Below are 23,734 nucleotides of genomic sequence, written 5' to 3' on the forward strand. Positions count from 1 at the left end.
GAAATACTTTTAGTACGCAGTAACAATGAAGAATGCTGTTCTGCTCCTCTCAGAGCAAGCTCTGCTTTGTTTACTCTCCCCATCTCCCACAATTCATTATAGCAATTCCCATTCACTGGTGAACAGCTGCATAAGCATCTTTGCTGCTAACACAACCCCATGCTCTCCGATACCCATTTTCTACAGGAACATGTGAACACCGTATCTTGCATCAGTCATGTCTCAACTTCTACATAACCTTGCACCAAGTGTCATATAAGGAGATAGCAGGTTTCTCTTGAAATAAAAAAGTCCTGTAAGCAGACTATGGTATGTTGGTACCATTTGTTTAGAGTTAAAAAGTTTTAATATCTTCACTTAATAATTTTTAATTCAGGCAATGATTGATTTATGACTACCTGTGAAAGTTTTATACACTTATTCCTTTGTGAATGTACAGAGCTAACAGTCCTCATTCAGTACCCCTTCTCTCACAAACAATAAGCTGCTGATGCCTTTGTAGCAGGCACACTATGCTAACCTAAACAAAGAAGCAACTGTTCTTGTATAGACTTTTCTGTCACCTTCCTTCCTAAGAAAAAATTATTTAGTATAATATCTTCATACTACTGGTATGAAGAGAATATATTCTTATCTCATTTTACCAGTGAGTAACTAAGGCATAGAAAGAGAAAGCGAGAAGTCTCCATCCACTTGGCTACAAACACCTATGATGCAATTTTCCAGAATACTTAGAATTATATAGGATATAATACACAAACCAGTATTTTAGCAACTCACACAAGTTGCTAAAGTCTTGTCCCCAGAAAGTGAATAACAGTCAGAGAACACTTCTTTAAAGTCTGCATTTGTGAACAACTAACAGAAAACACATCGTAGAATCAAGGGTGGAATCTAATTCTTCAAAATCGTCCTTAACCAGAAGATCACCCTGTTTCTTGTTGTGAACATTACTTCTTACTCCCTGTGCAGCCAAGCAGTAGCCGGGGTTGAGGCACACAGTTTATCAGTGGTTTCACAGACAGTTGCCAACAGAAAACTCATTGCAAGCTTTAGGGAGAATGCAGTTTGTAAACAGGTTTTGGTGCTTGTTTAGGAGGAACTGGGTACAAAACTCAGAGTTGACAGCTCTGGTCTGACCTCTCTAATCTATTCAAGGTTCAGTCCATAGTGGTTTACTTCTCCTGACATGGCTAGCAGATCACCCTTATTTCCTCTCATTTACACCCAGCCACAATTTCACTATCCTGACAATGAAAATGCCTTTTGAACATAAAACCCCAAATATCCCTCCTAATATTTAAGCCCAGTATTTCTTATCCTATCCACAGCAGACTTAGGGAGTAGCATATTGATTCCTTTAGGCACCTGCTTTTACTCCCAAAGAGCGACTAAAAAAAAGCCAGGCATCCATATGCAAATTCTGAGGAGCTCCATGCCTCTACCAGAAAACTTAGAGGAGTCCAGAATTCATAAAGTATTAAAGCTACTGATGTAGCCTGTCTTCAGAAAGGTTCACTCATGTCAAATTCACTACAAATTCAAATCCACTACAGTCTTCTCTGAGTCTTTTCTGTCTGGCAAATTGCTTCCTATCTTGGATTTGTGCAGCTGATTATTCTTACTTGAGCACAGAACCCAGCATTTGTTGACTTGCACCTTATTTTTCTGCATAGTCTGTGCTATTTGTTAGAGTAATTTTAAATTCTTGTCCTGTCTTCCAAAGTGCTGGGGGGTAACAGGCTTTGGTATCATTTGCAAATGCAATTCCTTCTATTCATCACTGAACATTACTGAAAGCACATGTTCTACTGTAAGCAGCTCATGGTCGTCATCCTTTCTCTGAGTTTTTAAGAACCTTGTCTTCGACATACCATATGTTCAGAGCATTGCTGCCAATAGAGAAGGATTACAAACACTCTTCCCTTTTGATATGTTTTTACTCCTAAATTGCCATTTTGCCCTTCTTATAAAGGAGAGAACATGGATGGAACTATAGTTTCACACAATTTTATTTCTTTTCCTCCATACACAGGCCAAAACATAACCCTCACCCTGAACTCATACCTTCTTCATCATTTATGCACTTTAGATATCTGCAGAGAAACCTGATTTCACTGCAATTTATCCCTTGCCAGAACTGCGACTGTTCTTTGCAGCAACCATTTATGGGCTTGTACGTACATAAGGCATATCTGTCCTTTAGATTTTTGTTCTGGAGACCATCTCAATTTTACCATAAAGTATGATTTCTCATCATTATTACTGGAAAGCCACATAAATCTTAAAATTAAAGGTTCAGTTACTTTTAAGGATGTAGTAGACACAGGAAATTTGGATCTGCTGGTAAGTTCATGAGCAGTATTGTTTCCCATTTAATATCTATTTAGCTCGAAGAGGATTTAGATGAAAGTGTATATGCCACTAAGGAGTTAAAACTATCCCACATGTACAGGTTGAAAGAGTTCAAACGCCCATTTGAGACCACTGACAAACCTGTGAAGACCTGCCTCAGAGGCAGGTAAAACCTAATGCTTACTTTAAGAATTGCATGAAAGGTGAATTTGGCTTGAAAACGTATTAGGGGATGGATCAGGATGGGAAGCATTACTGTTTCCATCTTTCTTCCTCACTGAAAGTATTTACAGAACGTGTCTGACCAGCATGCAACTATGCAGTGTACAAAAGCACCTACTCCCTGGCCACTTCAGCTCAAGTAAGCTTTGCAACATGCTTTAAAATTCTTCACATCTCAGAAAATGCCACTGTTCTCTGAAAATGTGCCGAACTTGAACTTCACATGTGGTCCCCATTTAAATGCAAATCAACCAATTAGCAATTTAAAGTACGCTAACAGATAATTTGTATTTGAGATACGTGGTCTTGAAATGTGTTAAGGCCCACTTTTTTTCACAGTTCCGGAAACGTGTGCACTACTTTAAATTCACCTGGTAATTGAGTATTTTTATGGTTACCAAATGGACAAATATTTTGCATATTCAAGGCCTGGCCTGGATAATTAATAACATGACCTTTAGGCACAGGAAAGATCAAAACCAAATTTGTTCTGGATTTCACAAAATCTTGCTAAACTGTAGCTATCAGTCCTCTGTGTGACAAAAAAGTCATCATCTCTTTTTTGTGGAGCTTTAGCATTGAGGGTACTGGTATAAATATTGTTGTGAAATCCCAACTGCAATGTAGTCAGGTGTTTTGAAAGTAGGATTTCACTCACAATACTGTGGTGAACTAATTGATATTGGATAGAATTAATTTTGAATATTTGGTTGACTTAATCTGATAAAAGACTGAATGACAAAGGTCATACCTTCACTCAGATACAATCTTACTTTTAAGATGAAATTTGTACTCAGGTATAAATCCATGAACTCATAACTAAAGAAAAACATAAATTTAGGAATTTTGATAACTACACAACATATTCATACAGCAGAAATTATTCCAATTTAAGGGATAAAAATTTCCTTCTAATCAAAATTCTAAAATTTCAAAAGAATCTTAAAATTTATGAAGAATTCCCATGAATGCATTAAAGTATATTAAATATGTGACACATTATACCACTATGAAATGTAAACACTGTAAGAAATTTCAACTCCAGAGAAAAGTAAACTATACTTGGCAACTAGCATCAACACTAAAATGATGGTGGTGATTGTAACACTGGTTATCCATGCTGCTCTCCCGCTAACATGCAGATGTGGAGAAGACAGATCAAGCCCTCAAACTGGTCCATGACTTACTCTGTCAAGCCCATGTGTCAAAAATGTATAGTGCAATGACTTATAGCCATATCAATTTTCCTGTAAGCACTTTGTTTAATTAGCTGGAGGAACACATTTGTCTTTACTTGCTCTCCGATCCGTAAAGAGATAAAGTGTCATTTCCCTGCAGTCATATTTGAAATCTGCAATATAAGGAGCCCTAAGCTAAACACGTGAAGAGAACAGGTGCAGACCATATAACTTACTGGAGTAGATGACGTCTTAGTGTTCCACAGCACTAGCTGTATTTCTGTACTTACGCTGGTCACAGAGAAAACCAGCACAGAGATGCCTTCGTGTACGTCCCTAGACAGAAAACCACTTTAAGCAGTCACCAGAACAGAGTCTGTGCTAATGGAAACACGCTTATGGGAGTGTGCTCTACATGTTATTTTTTTCTTAATTCTGAATATCTAAGCCAGATGACTTTCCTGTTTTTCTGGCTAAAATAGCTGAAACTAGAAACTTCTTGCTGAAGAAAACTTTTTTTTTGGTTTGACTGGTTTGAATGGCACGCTACTGTCTTTTCATGAAAAGGAAAGGGTCAAAATAAATACTTTGCTGTCCCTTGCTATTTTTTTTCCTCAACAAAATTTTAGGGGAAATTCTTAGAAGATAAACCAATTAGATCCCGATTCTCACTGGAATATAAACACAGGCTGTACACTTAGTGGACCACCACTGGATTTAATTTTCAGTTCTGTATACCAGGTAAAGTAGCCTCATGCAGCACTCAAAAGTAGCACAGAAGTACCCTGATGCTAACTTTAGCCCTCCTGAGGGATTAATATGAATGCTTACTGACATTAATCCACATGTACCTCATTTATGTTTAACGATATGCTTTCCATGCACACATATTTAAATATTAATTTTGGATTGAAAGATAATCGTTCAACATGATAACAATTAAACAGCTGTAACCTGTCTTGTGTTAAGTAATGGAGCTGCAGGCAAGCTTTATAAACAGATGGTCTTACCCACCCACGCTTAATGTTAAAGACTTTTAAAAAAGAGGTGTTGACAATTCTGAACAAGAAGGCATAGTTTTAATGCAAATTGGCCGATTTGCAATTTAGATTACGCTAAAACTAATTTAGTCTATAGAAAAAATTAAGCTGCATTGTAAAACTGAGATATTACACAGCACATGGATACAGGAGGTTCCCCACCAACATAATTATTTACTAATTTCATTCAGCTAACAGAGTTTAATGGAAAAGCAGCTGGAAAAGTATTCATATTTATGGGCTCCCTATGACAGTTACTTAATATACTCATGGTCCATGACAGTTATCTCACAAAAAATAATAGACTTTCTGAAATAGTATCTGTTCTAATCTCACAAAAAACTACTCAGACAGGAGAGGGTCACTGAACTCATTGCAAGCCAGGACAGAAAGGAAACAAAAACATACTTTATTACAACTGTGTTATGAAAACTTAATTACAGAGCAAATTTTCATCCAGGCTATCACCTGGGCACCAGCTGTGCATATGTGGTCTTGTATCACACTGAAATGCAGGTTTCAAAAAATAATATATGGATGTTCACCTCAGAGCCAAGAATGTCACTTCCAGATGAAATAAACAATTGACAGGTGATTTTCCATCGTTTTGCAGCAAACTGTTGATTTAATCTGTTCTCATGGGGATACAGGAAATAGCAAAACATTACATTAAAACATTTTAGCAGGGCCTGTTGTGACAGGACAAGGGGTAATGGCTTTAAACTAAAAGAGGGTAGATTCAAACTAGATTTAAGGAAGAAGTTTTGCTCTATGAGGGTGGTGAAACACTGGAACAAGTGAGAGGTGGTGAATGCACAGACAGGTGGTGAATGCCCATTCCTGGAAACATTCAAGGCCAGGCTGGACGAGGCACTGAGCAACCAAATCTATTTGAGGATGTCCCTGCCTACTGCAGGGGGAGTTGATCTCTAAAGGTCCCTTCCAACCCAAACTATTCTCTGATCCTATGATTTTATGATTACAGTTCTCAAGAGGGAAAAGATGTTAAGCAAATGAGGTGCCTTAAATTGTTTAGAATGTGAAATATACATAGACAGTGTTTAGTTCAAACCTGTAAGATGTTAAACAATATCACCAGGTCTCGAGTTTTGTTAATTCTCATTAGATTCATTTTATCAAAATACTGAGCACACACTTATCTGATGAAGATCTTTGATATAAATATGTAGAAGTATGTGTTCAGAGCAAAGGGAATGACTCACAAGTGTGGCTGACATCAAGTGTGGTATTAAGTTGGAGCTACCCCGTGCCAAAGACGCGTCATGGAACAGTGGATATCAGCAACGCACATCAGGTTTACTGCATTAGTCAAATCAATCCTCCCAACTTTACAATACACATTGCTTCAAACAAATAAAAAAATCCCCACTTTATTTAGTCTATTACAAATCTATCACAAATCAAAGTATATAAAATACATATGTATATTATTTTGCGAATCCAGTCTTCCTCAGCTTTACGGAAACACTGAGATTTAACCCAGGTAAGCAAATGTCTAATTTTTTTCTGAACAAAAAAAGCAAATCTTTGCAATCACCTATGATTTTGCTTCCCAACCTTCTGAAGTTTTGAAATAAAAAAACCCAACACAATGAAAGGTATCTGGGAGTTGAGAGAAATCAGAATTTCCTTTGGCTAAATTCCATTTGAATATTTTGAAATATATGTAAAAGTCAGCATAACTCAAAAAGCAATCAAGGTTTAAAGGATATTAGAGAGAAATAAAACTGAGGACTACCTTGTTTTAATTAAGGAGATAGGTTTGTTTTTTCCTTCATTCTACCTTTTAACATATCAACTTACAATACAACCAGTGGGTTAACTGAAAATGAGACTGGACAAATAGTCAGCATTTAGAAATATATAAAAATCATTAGCTGAGGAGCAAAAATTTTTTTACCATTTTAAACAGCATTCACGCTTCACAAAAATACCATAAACTCTTTGAACAAAAGAGTTATGGATTTAGATGATTCAGTATACATTCCAGTTAGCGCCCCCATGAGTAATGCATACATTATCTATCCCATTCTTTACATCCACCTAGAGATCTGGAGGTCTATTCCTTTCCCAAAAAGTGAATACAGTCAATTGCCTTTAAGGTTTGCAACTTCTTTGGAATATTCCTTTCCCAAAGAAGCTGTAAATTTTGGCTGTTGCACTTCACAGCTTCCAGATAATAGCTGCAACAAAGAAACACATTTGCATTTCTAAAGTACTTCACAGTAGGGCAGCTAAATGGTTAATGACTTTCAGAAATAAGAAGAGTGCAATTGTTTATTTTTAGACATATAAAGGAAGAATGAGAGGGAGTCTTTCATATGCATAACATAAATTATGTAAAGATTCTGCTACTAAGTCGAGAGTTGTAAGTGGCATAAAATGCCTGGGTTACAAATGGAGGGTGACCATAAGAAACTGGTTTGCATAGAAAAACATTCTGAAGTCCCTTGTGTTCTGAAATTTACTGCTCAGAAAGACCTATTACCTACTGTAGGGCAGGTGAGAGAAAAGCAATTTGACTCTTCATCTGCCAAGCTGAGGAGGCAGCAATTTTTACCCCACAAAGAGTAAGTACTCTTGGAAATGAGCAATAAAAAAACCTGGCTTCTCCATAACACTGGGCTCCTGAAAAAAACAGCTCTAAAAAAATAAATATAACAGCAGGCTAGAGCTTGTACCTCCTTACTTGTATTGGAGGCTGTAAGGGCAACAATAACAAATCAAACTATCTTAACAGCAGCAGCCACAAAGTAAACACCCATTTAAAGAATAAACAGGTGGGAAGACAGACCTGCTCGCCCAGTGCTGAGGAAAAATTTGTTTGTGCTTAATATGTTGGAAAAATTGTTCAAGAGCAGTTCATCTGTACATAACTACAACCCTTGAAATGCTGCCAAGGTCAGTGAGACCAACAGCAGAGCAATCTGCTGAGTAATTGCTCCTTGGCAAGTCAAAGCAGTCAAGGGAAAGGCTTTATCCTACTTCTAAATATTTACTTTCTTTTATTGTTCAGAAAGCAGTTCTCTCCCCACCTCTCTACTCTCTTTGTCAGCATGTTTTCTCGAAGTTCCTCCAAAATGTTAACCCTACTGATTCTCCCTGTGATTCTGCAGATGCACCTTGATTCATGCTCTTTCCTGTGTCTGAGCAGTCTCATTGGTAAATAATAATAGTAATAAAAAAAATCAATTGTGATTGCTGTAAAAAATAATTCACAAGTCAATCTTACTACTTTCACACCTGACTCCCTTCTACAAAACAAAACCTTGCCTCATCTTCCTGGTGCAATGATGTGGTTATCAGTTAATATAGTTGTAACAGGCCCTCGATTTCCCTGCCCTCAAAGCTCCCACCACTGCTTCTCATGAACAACAAGCACAGGAAACCCACCCACCTCTTAGTCAGGGCTATAAATGCCCCGGGAACGGAGCTTGGGTTTTACTATTTTCAAAATACTCGTGCCCCAGTGATGGCTTAGCTATGCTAACACATTCAGAATTAGAGTCCTTCCAAAACTTCCATGAAAGTTAAGATTCTCCAGCCTCTTTTTAGCTTGTGCTAAAAGGAAATCGTTCCATATTCACATTTATCAGCTCCACTCCTGTTAGACCTACCGTCCTATCCTGTTGCTTCAGCTACATCACCTCTTTTAACTTTCTCTCCTCCATGTCTCCAAACATAAAACTATGTGATTTTTAACTGAATTTTTTTTTTGACTCTTCAGATTGTCCGTGATTTCCGCATCACTCAATGTTACACTTGCCTTTGTCTGACCTGTGGCTACCTCTTTTGTTGCCTATGCAATCCACCTCTAAGTGCTTAGCCATGATGCTTCTCATACTTGGGAGATGTGTCCCATAAATACTTCAGAGTCGCACTGTTACTCGTGTCACAGCCTTTGATAAACTGTGTGCTCCCCACTCACCAAAGTACAAACTGGGCATCTCTTGCATGTAGACCATTGCCAGCTCCTTTGCCTGTGCTTCCTACCTGTTGCCATGCAAGAGTTAACAGACCTGCAGTGTTTTATACAAAGGGGAATTAGGGTGGAAGGGAATTTCTTAGCACCACAGCTCCACTTTTTCTTAGTCTTCTTATTTACATGCATAATTTCTCATGCCACCTCACTGTCAAAGCCTGCATAGTGGAGAGGGATATCCTACTGTATATGGGACATACGGACTGTAAATAACTGAGTATGGAAAGCTCCATTGATAAAGGCACAGTAACTTCCAAAGTTTTTCAGGCACTAGAACTAACTTGGTTACAGAAACACAGAAGCTGTAATAAGGACGGCTTCTTCTCAATCAGCTGTATTAAACTGCTGTTACATTATTAACATGTAATAAATTTGAGAGCATTCTAAAATAGAACACTATGTTGACAGGAAGATAATTTTGGGCAGCTATATCACATTTATTACATGGTGGAAGCAACATTTTTGCATAGGCAAGTCACTTTTTAGAGCTTCTTCTCCTTAAAAGAAAAAAAAAAAGAAAGAAAAACAATAGGAAGCTTCATTTCCAAAAGACATAAAGCTATCACATAAAAACAGAAAAGTACAAATCAAGTAATATATTTACAGTTAAAAATAAAAGTAACTTCCTCCTCAGTGAAAGGCAGTTAAAGGGAAAAGACTGAAAAGGAAATTCTTCCACCTTCTTTTCATACCACACTAGGTACAAAGAACTCATGACCCATTATATAACCATTTCCTTTCTTAAAATATCAACTCCTTTCCACAGACTGACATGTGCTAATATTCTCTTTGAAGAGACATTCTTCAAAGTAATGCACTTCTTATTCAGACGTGGCCAGCAGCGCTGGCTGTTTGAATTTTGCAGCGAAGACAGGGTAAAGCATAGCCAGCCTACCAATGGTACAGTGCTCTCCGTTCCATCCCTGGCTACATTCACACTTCCCATCTTTGCAGGTGCCATGCTCCGCGCAGCGGGGATGGCAGGCTCTCTGGTTGCAGGCTGTGCCCGTCCAGCCCTCCTCACAGCGACACGTGCCACCCATGCACACACCGTGCGTGCCGCAGTCCATGGAACAGATTTCTGCATTTGAGAGGAGAGAGAGGGGGAGAAAAGGGGGCAGAGAGCACAGGGGAGAGAGAGGGTATATATTAATTAGCATTGCTACAATTTAATTCAACATGTGAAGAATAAAAAAGGCAAAATATTTGAAAGTTAAATCAAAGGAATTTACTGTGAAAGACATTTTTATGTAAGACCCAACAGAACAGAGAGTACAGTTTTATCTCTTTGCTCATGGTCACTTAGCCAGCATACTTTACTGATGCTTAAGCATCCACAGCTCTTTTGCTATCTCTGAGTAATTTTCAATCATGTTTTTTGTGATCACATATGTCTTACGAATAACCGTTTTTATCTTAGATTACATGGCACTTAGACCTAGCTGAACTTACACTGTACTCATGGTGACTAAATGCAACATATACCTAAATCATTGTGTGTTGTGAGTAAAAATCTAATATGATGAAGTTCATTTTAACAAGGTTTCCCCTCCATACCCTTCTCCCTGTTTACTTTTGAAGTTAAAATGTGCCATTTCTGACACATTTTTCCTTATAAAGAATCAGCCTTAGTGAGACAAATTATTACTATGCTGACACACTGACATATCCGTTAAATATAAAAGATGATTCTCTTTTACTTTCAGTAAATTTGTATCAGTGACAGCTATGAACAGTCGGGTTTAAATAATAGTTTGTTAAAAAAAAATAAATCAACATGCAGCAATTTAACTTGTCATTTACATATAGTAACAGGATCTTGTATCTGATAGAGTAATTGAAAAATATATTAACAGCCAAAGGTAGTCAGAGCCCAAACAACGCATATTAAGTCTCAGCTAATACAAGATGATAATTTAGACTGCTAGATTTTGCATTTACAGTTTTGGTTCATTTAGTCAGATTCCAGCAAACTTTACTTCTGCTAAGCAAACAACAGAAAACCAAGAGGAGATACAATACAGCCTAAGGGACTTCTTTAGTTTCTTGGCATACAGCTGGTTGTAGCCACGTACTGGTTCACAGAAGTGCTGTATTTAGTTTTTGTTTTCTTGTAAAAGACAACAAGTAATTTAGGAATAAAAAGATCAAAACTATTTTTAATGGCAAAAGAAAATTACATCAGTGCAGGAAAGGTTTCTAGCTTCCCAATCAACAGTGTTTTTCTTCCCAGCTGTCTCAAAGTGCTGTGGAACATTAAACAGTATCAAGGTGTGCGATATTTCCTGTAAGAAACAGTCCAAAACCTCTGTGGAGAAAGACAGCTGTGATTTCCCTCTCCCCTTTTTTTTGCCCCCTATATAGCATTTTATATCTACTTTGAATTAAATTTTTGATTAAGAGATGCAAGATGGTTTGGTTAACTTCAGGAGGCACAAAACGTCAACACAGCTCCAAGAAAGAAAGGTTTATTTCTTTTCAATCTAATCAATTTTTCATTAGGGTGAAGGTGTTTATCAGCTTTTAGCACACTAGCTTTGAGCAAGATGCGTCAATCTTTGTAATGAATTTATTAATTAGAGCTAATTTAATTGAAGTGGAATTGAAGGGCTAATTAACGGACAAACTGCTGATGAAGATAGAGGAAAGCTCTGCTGATTTCAAACCTATAAAACCCTCTGATGGAAATAACTCATTCTTTTCTTCATCGAGCAACTTAACAACATGTTTATGGGCAACATTTACTTTTTTAGTGTACTACTCTGAAGGTCGTTTTGCACAGCTTCTGCATATAATCTGCGCGCAGTTTTACAAAGCTCTTTTTTGAGTCTGACATACTTGAAATATTTGAGATCAGAAACATTTTATGGTATTTTAATGACAAATCATTCCTTGAAACATAAGTAAAAGATGAAGCATAATTGGCCATCAAAAAAAAGTGTAGAGAATATTGTGACAATAAATAGGGGATCCATGTTTTGTCTGAGAATGAGGAAGGGTCTCTCATAAATAGTCAGTTTTAGTGCCAGAAATGTTCAGAGAAGAATTTTTTTCTTCTAAACAAATTTCACAGAAGACAACATTTTCTTCTGTCACTTTGTCTTGAATGTTTGGAACTCTGTCCTATCGCTCTTGTATGCATAAAACATAATGGAGTATCACAGATCCTGGTCAGGAAGTACATTTGTTTTAAAAAGATGGTTCCTCATGAAAAAGTTATATTTATTCATAAGCTGGCATAAACCCAGCTAGCCCATGTGTTCAGTTTTCATTAACAAAATGTCTGAGTTCTTAGGTGAACTGGTTTAGACAAATACATTTCTCACAGTTAGACATGATTTGTTTTTTGATATGTGGTTACCAAACAAGATCCTAAAAAATCATATTTGTCAAAAAGCTGCTGTCATACTTTATAAATATTTAGATTTTGTTCTCTGTGCTACTACCTCTAGTTTTCTCCTTTTGTTTCTAAGCTCAGACTATGGTTTTAATAAGCTCAATTTAATATTTCAAGAAATCCCTCTGTTCTTCACTCCTACCAACTCCTTCCACCTTGGCAGCCTGTACCCTGCCTTGAAAGCTGTTTAAGATTCATTCCCGCATTCTCTTTGCCTTCAAACTTGAATGCTGTCTGTTTTTCAAGAAAAATGGCTCCAAATAGTAGAAGAGATTTTTAAAATGTGACTGTCTCTGGTTTCACAAGTGTAGTTTCAAGTTTCTAAACAGATGTATGAGGTAAGACCATGCAGAATACCTGAAGTTACCAGGTGAATGCAGCTAAAAGATACAAACAAATATATTGATTTTCAAATCCTTCAAACTCATCAATTATTTTGAACCTTTGAATCAATTCACAGTTCATGCTGAAGTCAACTCCAAGACATCAGTCAGCTCAGCAGGTCAGGTCTTTACAAAATACTGTCATTAAAATGCTGCTATTTAAGATAACAACATTTTACAAAATGCCAGTGCTTTGAACTCTTACCATTGGAGCAATCTGGACCTGTCCAGTTGGGGTCACAGGTGCAGGTACCACTCTCTTGAAGGTAGGTGCCATGACCAGAGCACTGGTCAGAGCACATTGTCTTCAGGATTTCACAGTTGTTGCCACCCCAGCCCGGGTTGCAGTGGCACTCGCCGTGGATGCACATGCCGTGGCTGGAGCAGGCTGGGTCTAAGCAATCCGCTGGAGGGAGATGAGAAAGGTCAGTTTAAACCTGTCATTCCTGACAACAGTAATCACCCCTAGATGCTCATGGCACTTTTGGGCTTAATTCATATTTTAAGACCTTACGAAATAGGCAGCATTGCACTCATCTTAAAGTAAACATTAGTAAGTTGAAGCTGAGAAGTTCACGTTTCTTTCATCACAATAAGTGAGGAAAAGACAGAGTGAACGAAGGTATCTTGAGGCCAGCCTCCCTTCTCTGGCTACAAGTTAATTCACTCTTTGTCATCTCTACTTGCATAGCTGCAATTTTCCTTGTAAGAACACCTTGTTTCCACATCACTTTCTGATACTATGAAATCTGCGCATGCACATAACTGTCATCAAGACAATTACAGGTTATCTCTGAGTTAATGAAGAATCTTTCAAGGTTTGCTAATTTTTCTGAATAACAAGATTGGCTTTGGGTCTCAGGCAACTGATCTTGATTCTGCCTAATCACAGTGTAACAAGTGTTGGGATTCCCTGCAGCACTCGGTATGAACTGACCCCACCCACTGCTATACGTTTTGACAGCTGTACAGGACCCTTGACTTGTCTCAGAAATGAATGAGTTGCATCCTGTCTATCTGTCTTAATTCACTTTAATGTGCCTTAGATGACGAGATTTAATTTAGCAATTTGACTCAATAAAATGTTACACTTGTAGGGTCAATGGTCTGAAAATTTAATTCCAGAGACTTAATTGCATTACTTTGTATGTGGAGATCAATAAAATCAATTTGATTGAGGAAGAAAATGGCACTTTTTACTTCCTAAAAAAGCAGAATGGAAAACGAACTGCATTTTGCTGCACACTAGAACCAATATTGTTATGCACACCTCTGGAATAAAAAAATGATGCATCACTTTTCACTCTGATGCACTTGAATCAGCACTTTCCACAATGTGGTCAATGGAAAAGATCACTAACAAATGCAATACATTAGCGATTCACTCTATACTGTGAAAATTCATTAAGTATTCCTACATCTGTATTTTAGGTGCTTTCTTCTTAGCTGACCTCAGCCAGAAAAAAAATAAAAATACTGGCAAGCAAAAAGATAATGCATGTTACTCAGAATTTTCCCACTGCTTACTTGAGAATAAATAGGGCATAATAACTATGTAGAATTCAGAGATACTAGTGATTCCCAAACTTGATTTGTAGTATTCTAAAATGATTTTTGAAGAAACATGGTTAGTGCATAAGATCTAGATCTAGAAAAATTGATAGAGCTGGATGTGCCAGCTGTAAACCCGACCAACAACAGCCGACGCTGGTGTAAATATATCCTAATTTACCTTCTTCACAGTTTTCTCCTTTATACCCAGAGTTGCAGGCACAAGAGCCCATGATGCAAATGCCCCGGCCCCCACACTGGGGATCAATGCACTGACTTGTAGGCACATCACACTCGGTGCCCTTCCAGCCGCTGTAACACAGGCAGCGTCCTTTGGAGTACTGCCCATTGCCACTGCATAGCACTGGGCAGGCTGCTGTGAAACAAAACATGGCAGAAAAATTAAAACCAAGGTCTTCACCAAAGCTTTATAAAGAAGAACATGTAAGAAGTTGCTTTTCTTATGTATTTGTCTTCATGCTCACTTTGACTCGAGAAAAGCATTGGGTTGATTTACCTCTCGAACAATCAGGGCCCAGAAACCCAGGAAAACAATGGCAGGATCCAGAAACACATTCACCATTACCATGGCAATTTCGGGGGCATTCCACCACAGATTCTAAAGGGAAAATGAGAAGGATAATTTACAGATGCCCACTGCATGAAGTACTTATCATGTGAAACCACTACTATCTGACAGCATGCTCTTGCTCCAAGAAGTGTTTATGTTTGGTTTGTTTGAAGAGCACAAATAGCTATGATCTTCTATTGCTGATGCCTCCAGTATCTTAGGACATTATATTCCAACAAAAAGGCTAAAATTATAATGGTAAAACTATATGAGCTCCATACTTAAAATCTGTGCCCTGTGTCATTTAACAAATACTTCAAAACAGTGTTCTTTCAAGCACCATTTTATTAGAAGGTACACCCCTTACGCTTTAGATGAAGAAATTAAAATATACACTCTGTGTTTTATTCTGAGCAGCAAAGGAAACACTATGAATGGAAAACCCATGAAAAAAAAAGATCATTTAACTATGAAAACTTATCTATGTATTTCTAAAAAACCTGACCAGTAACTAGCATTTGGTAAGAGCTTTAAAGATTATGCTTACCTATAATTATGGTATTAAAAGACACCTGCTCTGCATTTTTCCCATCATTATAAAAGGCCAGGTGCCAGATGCCAGAATCCAAATACTGGATAAAACCTGCCTCGTGGAGACTGACAGACCTCGTCTGCCGCCCCGCTCGCTCTGACTCCAGCAGGTTGCGTTGCTCCCTTGCGATCAGCCGGCTGCCATCCAGGAGCTCCACAAAGTCGTACTGCAAAGTGAAACAGTCAGAAACTTGACAAAGTCATGGGATGACCCATGGTATTGTCAGCTTCCCCACAACACCCTGACAACATGCTTGTATTTTGACCGAGAGTTTCCTTTTGGAGCAGGGAAGCAGGAGCTGAAACCAAACCTTGCTTCTTTCTTTGCCCCTTGCAAAGCATTCAAACAAAATTACCAACTAGTTCTCATGCTTATTAGAGTGGCTTTTTCAGTGACAAGTTGCCAATGAACCTATTACATACATTGGGGGAAGAAAACATTAGTTGAAATGAGTCTTCAGTCATGACCGTCACCTGAATTACAGGTGAGACCTAACTTTCCAACTGTGTTATATGCATATGGGTTAATAATAATATCCAACACTAATAATCTACTTTTCTTCATTCAGTTTCAGATGAAGGATTAAACTGCTCAATCCCCCTTTTGCACAGTGTGGAATTGTGGAGGAAGGAAAGCAAGAGCTTTACTTTGCATTGCAGAAGCTCAAAAGAGGAGATGGAAAGCAGAAAACACTGCAACTGCTGAAAATGACAAACTGACAAAAAAACATGGTACCTCCAGTCAATGGACAGCACATACTGCATTTTTAACAACCATCAGTGGAGCTTTGAAAAATATAGCGGCATCTCAGCTGATACAACAAGCAAACTCACAACACAAGGTTTGATGCATGTTAACCTTTACTAAGGCTAATGGCACCTGGAGGGATAAAACTGCTCAAGGCCCTACACTTATTTACACTATCTAGAGTCTGTTCTCATGGCTTGAAAGTTGTCCTCTGCCTCTTTTGCATGTAAAGATCAATATGTATAGAGCAAAATTAAACAGGTAGGAAAATTAAAGAGCATTCTTGCTTGTGGTAGAGGGTGTCTGCTTTTCCTGCCAAGACTGTTCAAAGTTTCCTTTTTACTGTGACACATGTTTATTGTATGAAGTGAACTGTAACACATAAACCTTCAATCTTCCCACACGTTGGAGATCCTTCTCAAATGGAATTACATCCAGGGCCTATTAAAGTAAAGGCCAGCATACGAAACCACTGATTCAGCTGAGCTGGGATAAGATCAGTTCCCAGGACCAGAAAATCAGTGATTTTACACCCTGACTTGTGACCTTCACAAACTGTTCCTGGGACAAAGGAAAATATGATAGCCTTTGTCCTGGAACAAGGGTTTAAGTGCTTATGATCCCTTCTTGAAATTGCAGGCCAAAATTCACTGCTATTCTAAGACTGCTCCTTTCTAGTATGTGAAGGAAATGCATTGTTAATACGCCTCCATCAACACCTGAGACACTTTCCCAGCTATGTCTGAACGAGCAGAATAGAACATAATGTGATTAGGATGCAGTACCTCAGTAGCTTTGTATGTGCTGCATCACATGAAAACGAATGCGATCGTTTTGGGAGAGCAACAATTATTCACAACCATTCAACATTCTCATTTGTCAGAGAATTAAATATTTATCTTATTTTGTGTGAGAGAGAAAAACAATTTTAGTTTTTTTAACTCTCACCTGAATCAAGAGCACTTCTCTCTGGTGGTTCTCACTAATATTTTAAAAAAGGGAAAGCTTGGGGAGCTCTGAGTTTTAACAAGTCAATTATAGACATTAAGAGCGACTTTGCCATTTGTATACAGCAGGAAATCACTTTTGTAGAAGGACAATTTCAGACTAAAACTGTATTTTTGATACAGAAACAAGTGGTTACACTACTAGATTGACCACTAATGGCTGGCTGACTAGCGCAGTACAATTAATGATTTCATATTTGTAATGTAATAAGGACATACGCTGTTACCATAACACCATTTTAGACTACATTTCACATGCCATGCAGAAAGGAATTTACTGTTCATTCTGTCCCCCAGCAAAAAACAATAATGGATCTTAACTCTTTTAATATTTTTATATTTAGGACATGACAACAAAAATAGACTGGAAAAACAATTATCTTTATAAGCAAAACCATGCCAATTTAATTTTCCTCCTACTAGAATAAATTAATTACCTTTATATTGAGACTAAAGGTGCTGATTTGCCCTACCATTCCCTACGGTTTTGCTTTAAACCAAAATCCTTTTTTTACTCTTAAAAGTCTCTTCAAATAAACATATTGATTCTCCGGCTGCAATGGAACTGACATTTTTAGAAAGTGTCACAAAGACTTCCAGGCTTGCATTGATTGGGTTTTGAATGGACAGCCACCGTCAATTATTTCTGGTTGATTTATTTATGACTCCCCAGAAAGAGAGAACTATGCATCTCAGATCAGTCTGTTACACACACATAGTAGCTGTGCTTGAGACTAATTCTGGCACCTAAAGAGAATACAGCAAGGCAACCAAAAATTCTTTCCTGATTACAATACATCAAACCACTTCCTATATACTGCATCCCTATTATTTTGTATTATGGGACAGAACAAGAGTTAAATTTGCTACATTCTCTTATTATTTAATAATAAAGTGCTAAGCAACTGATAGGAATGTTTTATATACAATTCATCCTGTTCCAAGACAAGAGTGTAAACTAAGATTTCTTGAGATCTCTCCCAGCCTCATTTCTATCATACTTTCATTATGTCCCTCCCACTGGTAGGATAACTGTCATCAGAGGTGGCACAGTTACGGACAGGTATTGACTCCAGTTTCTTCTTACTCACTGTCAGGTTTTAACGGGGTACAAAAAAGAGGTGGATAAACAGGCAAAGGGTACAGGAGAGAAGTGGAGAACAAGATGGTAAATGTAACAAGCAAGTTTCTTATTACAGTCAAAGGTGACAATGGAGAGAAGGCAGACATTGGTAGAAACACCAAAGCAGAAAGGAAGGAGCTAAAGAAGACTGTGGTGTGTGGTTATGCATGTTGGGTATCACGGGCAAATTAGCAAAGATATTGGAGGGGGACAGGTGATAAGGCAACTTTACAAATGCTAGTAGAGTGCAGGTAATAATGAGTTTTTTTATTGTTTAACAAAAGATCTGAAAATTCAAATACTGATGCTTGAGAGACAAGCAGCAGTTGCTAATTTGCATAAATTTTGTTATTAGCACTTGTCACTCTGTGACTAGGAGATAAGCACAAATAGCATTCAAGAGATGCAGACATGAAGTGATATATATGGGTAAGATCCTACTCTTCAAAGTCCGCATGAAACAACCCTAGCTTTACACATCCACATGGACCCTGAGCCAATTTTTATCATTTTGAGACGAGATCTTGGACCTGTGGTAGACAGATTACAGAAATATCAGTTCTATGATTAAAAAAAAAAGCAAAAAGCAGATATCATTAAGCCATTGTATGAAACTGTCATACAATGTCATAGTTAAACACCTGTTATGTTCTGAGTTGTTCTGGTCTCCACACCTCAAAAAGGCTGCCTTAAAGCTGGAGAAAGTTCAGAAAAGGCCAAGGATGACCAAAGGATTGAAGCACCTTTAATAAAAATTATGAGCAAGCAGACTGGAAAAAACACAACTCATGACACTAGCGATCTATAAAAAAAGGGTGGCATGGAGAAGAAATATGCGAGAAACTCTCCACTGCCTCTTCCAAAACACTAGCAACAGTGAGAGGAACAAAAACTACCAGGAGGCTGTCTCAAAACACACTTAGGAGTACAGTGTGAGATGTGTAGTTAAGCTTTGCTGCAAATGTCATAGATACTAAAAGCTTCCATAGGTTCAAAGGTGACCACACAAACTCACTGAAAAAAAGAAACTATCTAAGGCTGTAAAATACAAAGACAGCATCTTTGACTCAGCAAAGTCCTTCAGCCTTAAAACTCTGGAGGTCAAAAGCATATTGTGGGAAGAATAACTACGGTACTGTCATGCTGCCATGTTAATCTCTACATATGACCACCATCACAGACAGAATGCAGGGCTAGACAGGCCTTTGATCAAACTCAGCGTAGACATTCACGTGTTTTTGTACTATGTTCCTATGACATTTGGAGCCATATGAGTAAGCTGCCTTGCCTGATGGAAGGATGCAGTGAAGCCCAGCATCAGCTGTTATTCTGACCCTGCTAGCTATGCCTGGCTTGCAGTTAGGAACTTTTGTCAGTACAAGCCATAAGGGTTAAGGGAAATAAGAAAGCAATAAATTGATTTATGCTTGCTGCCCCCTCAGTTTTCTGTTTCATTAGATGTCTTTTTGCCTAAATACATTATTTTGTTCATGTAAGCTACTTTGGTATAAATACATATTTTACCAATGCAAGTTGTGTCTTCATCAAAGTCCTGTGTTATCCCTTTGTTGGAGAAAGGCCTAAACTGTTAAGAGATATTTTACTCCATTTTTTTTGCCCCAGAAGCAGGAGCACAGTCACCAAAAAACCCATAACCTTTCACTGAAACTGTCTTTTTAGGAGATTACATATGTGCTTTATCTCAGGTACTTAAGTAGACATCACTGGGTTCAAGGTCATATAAACATTCTGATAAACTTGAACCCTTGGGAATCTTCAGCAGCCCTGTAAGTTCACTAGGGCACTGATAAGTAAGCATGCCTAATTTTTCAATGTATCAAGTGTCAGTCAATGGTTTGTAAAAAATACTGTAATTACATACCAGGCAAAAATAGGACAAGAGAGCTTGACCTATATCCTGAGAACAATATATCCAAAATGTCACAGAAACTACAGAAGATACAGTAGCAGAATTTGCCTATGATTCTTTTTGTTGTATCATACTTAAACATTAATAAGAACCAGTAATCTGTGTAACACAGGTGATGGTAAACAGATTTAGTAGTCTCCCTTTCTGTGTTTTTGGATAAAGAATACTCCTATTTAATTTTCAACCTTTTAACAGGATAAGGAATCAAGTAAGGATCTTTGTTTTTATAGACCTGCCTACTTGCATGACTTCTCATATAAATGCACAATCCAGATCAGCTTCTTCAGTTTTATTCATTCTTGCCACACATGTATTCCCCTAACTCCTGTTATTATTTTTATCATTGAGATGGCATTTGTATTCCAAACCCCTATTTCCAATGGCTGATAACTTTCTGAATCAATTTTCTTTACACTAGACTTTCTCGTGCTTGTTGTCTGCCTGAGGGTAGGTGTTCATACGTGAAGGTCTGAAGAAAATCCACTTAATCATTTTTATGAGGATCAAATTTTTTAAGTAAACATAAGTGTACTTTCTGCATTCAGTGAAGTGTTTGTAATTTAATGGAAACTAAACTAAAAAATAAAGTTAATGTAACATTCTGTGATTTTAGATGCTTTGCTGACCCTCTGTGGTTTGATACTGTTAAATAGGTGTAATAATTATATATATTTCTATGTTCTGCATCTTTGAAAAAATATGCTTGAAGAAAAAAACCAAAATAAATTTAAATAGCGCAGTAGCATGAAAACAAAAATTAAAAAAATATGGGATTGCATTAAAATATATTAATTTTGCAGTTTTGAATCTGCTGTTGCAACTGTGTATCAGGCATAATCAGTCAAGCTTTGATCCAATTATACCATTAGGTTGCTATACTTAGATTTGTGTCCAGGGCCAATTCATACACTTAAAATATAAATCAGGAAGATGTTGCTCCAAGTGGAATAGAAGAGCATGAGCTGAAATACCTTTTCAGGTGGAAAAACGGATCAGAGACAGGACTTGGATAAATATTGCACTGAAAGAAATCTAAGCTTGGAAGGTCTTAAATCTTTAAAATAAAATATGAATAGAATTGATTCTAAAGTACCATCTCAGGCAATGATTCTCCCTTTCTCCTGCCAATCCAGAAGACTGTTCATTCTTTTATACTTTAACTTTTCTCTAACTATGGATAAAGAGTGTTTCTTTGTTAGTAGGCAAAGGTGCGGCCACCTGCAATAAAAAGTGCCATTAAAAACCTCTGAAGGGTGGAACACAATAAATCCTCTGGGGCACTTAAGAACAAAGTTTTAAGACACCAGATGCCTAGTGTCACTTTTACAACCCCAGTTCACTGTATCTTTGTAGACACATATTACATATTTTGTCTTTTATGTATTTATTTAGTGAGACACCAAGCTGTAAAAACTGTAGTATTTGCTTGTCTTCTTGTTTGGAAATTTCGCTAATGTGCTGTTTCTCAGGCACTCTCAACCACGTGTGTGGCCATAGATGCTATATTAGTTTGCTTAGGTTTTTAAAGATATGTCTATGTACCACAGAAGGAAAAATGTACCCATAAACTGTGCATAAAACAACTCTGTATCTGAAGCATCATTATTGATTAGGCATTAGAACAGCTCACAAATAAGAACACTCTCCACCCCCATTTTGGATCCCAACACTTAGAGTATTACAAATGTTCTGGACATCACATGAGATCAATAAAGTATAAAAAGTAAAAATAAAATCATGAAAATGGAAAAGGATGTAATCGAAAGAGAGGAAAAATATATAAAAGATAAAAACTCACAGTTTTCAATAATGTGTCCTACTTTTAAAGCAAGCAGTTCTCACCTGAGTGTGTGAAGGTGGCAAGCCTTTTCGACCATATACTCCAATCAATGCATCTTTCTGAAGGGATATATTGAATTTTAGGAATTGTGGCTGATCAATGAAGAGTTGTGATCTCCAAAAGATTCCCGGGGGAACTTCTTGTATTGCTCTTCGGCCTATATCAAGTTCTCCAGAATCTATAGTGTTGTTTTCTTGTGCAAATCCCCCTAATTTTCCTGACAGATTAGAATAATAAGGAGATAAAAAATTAGTGTTCCTTTCTGGCTTTCAATCATTCTTCATATAAACCTTCAAATATTTAGAATCACCTCAGAAAAAGTGTTACCTGACAATGTTTCTCAATATAAGATCCCAGGAATTCTTTGATTTGGAATAAACAGGCAAAGATACCACAAATACCTACCAATTAAAAATGCTGTAGCATCCCTAAGGGTGAGCATTACGGGGACAGTTCAGGATCTACAATAAACTATTCTTTTTTTCCCCCCAGGTATTTTAACAGGAGTTTTCCAGAATAAAGTCTCACACTAAAAAAAAAATTAAGATAAAGGGAAATGCAGTATACAGATTTTAAGAATAATAGATACATAAACATGAGCAGTCAAGAGAACTAACGTACAATGTTTACCATATTAAATATCAGAGCATTTATACAATGCTAACAAAATCGACAGCTCTAGTTCCCTACTTTTCATTTTGTGTTCCCCCCCACAAAAGGCAATATTTCTTGCTCCACTGCGCCTATGTTCTTATGCCATAATGCCTACATTCTCTGCACTCCCTAGCCTTAGTCTCAGGCTTGTTATCACCTCCTTATCTACCTCCATGTCCTTACTGTTTCCTGAAAAATCTGTATACTATCATGTCAATGGCTGGTACTTTCACTACTTTTTATATTATGAATATGTATTTATCTTGCAGTCCAATCACTATGAGTAAGAACATAGCACTGAATGCATTAATGATTTTTCTCTATAAAGCATTTGTGCAACTCTCAGTTAGGCTTAGGAGGTCAGGGATGATGGTTTGGAAATGCCCATAACAAGCAAAGAAGATGCTAACATGCAAAAGACACATGGTGTCAAATGCTAACACTGAAAAACTGGACTACTGGTTGTGGCATTGAAGAGGGAAAATGAGTCATGAACTTTAGATACCCCCAACAAACTTTTTGTTCAAGTAGCTAGGTCCAGAAAACAGCAAAAAAAATTGTGGTTTTGGTTGTTAAAGAGTCTTCTATTTGCTAGATTTGTAGGAAACAGAATTACTATGAATGATGCACTTAATAAGTGTTTTGCACAAACCGTCACCACCCAGCTTTAAAATGTGGGATAGTTTAGGTGAGTTTGCAGAAAGACTGTTTGAGGCCAAAAACTCAGGTCTGATGTTCAGGCACCAACTCCAAGCTGTGGAGCTGGACACAGGCAGTCTTGGAAGTTTGTGCCAGGGTCAAAGCCTACTTGAACACAATGGAATCAGTGCTGTCAAAACTGACTAAGGTGCAAAGATGGGTGTAAGAACTTGCTTACCAATATATGCCAACTCTGGAGTAAGTAATGACATATTTAAGCAGCTGGTACATCAAGGTGAGACTTGAGTGAAGAAATATAAAGAAAAATAGGACTGCTGTTATAGTCTTAGAGTTTGCTGTGTTTTTACCAATTTACGTTTTTTTTTCAGCAGCTAGCCTATTACAAAAATTGAACTAAATCCATCTGAATGTGATGCTGACTTGTTTGTATACAAGTGTTCTGAAGAACTGACAATACTGCCCTGTCTTTTATGTTCAAATT

General features: G+C 37.5%; 1 protein-coding gene across 10 annotated transcripts in view; it reads right to left on the reverse strand.

Annotated features, from left to right (window-relative positions):
• TENM3 (teneurin transmembrane protein 3) overlaps positions 1-23,734 on the reverse strand; it is a 1,346,985-nt gene that overhangs the window by 69,425 nt on the left and 1,253,826 nt on the right. For all 10 annotated transcript variants that reach the window (XM_027676660.1, XM_027676662.1, XM_027676663.1 and 7 more), the window contains 6 exons: positions 21,942-22,156; positions 15,248-15,458; positions 14,647-14,748; positions 14,311-14,505; positions 12,784-12,984; positions 9,694-9,879 (listed from right to left, as the gene is read on the reverse strand). In XM_027676660.1, the coding sequence (XP_027532461.1) occupies positions 9,694-9,879; positions 12,784-12,984; positions 14,311-14,505; positions 14,647-14,748; positions 15,248-15,458; positions 21,942-22,156 (1,110 nt within the window). The remainder of the gene's footprint in view (positions 1-9,693; positions 9,880-12,783; positions 12,985-14,310; positions 14,506-14,646; positions 14,749-15,247; positions 15,459-21,941; positions 22,157-23,734) is intronic.

The sequence above is a fragment of the Neopelma chrysocephalum genome, unplaced genomic scaffold (genome assembly GCF_003984885.1).
Source record: "Neopelma chrysocephalum unplaced genomic scaffold, ASM398488v2 Primary Assembly neopelma1_42, whole genome shotgun sequence".
NCBI lineage: Eukaryota > Metazoa > Chordata > Aves > Passeriformes > Pipridae > Neopelma > Neopelma chrysocephalum.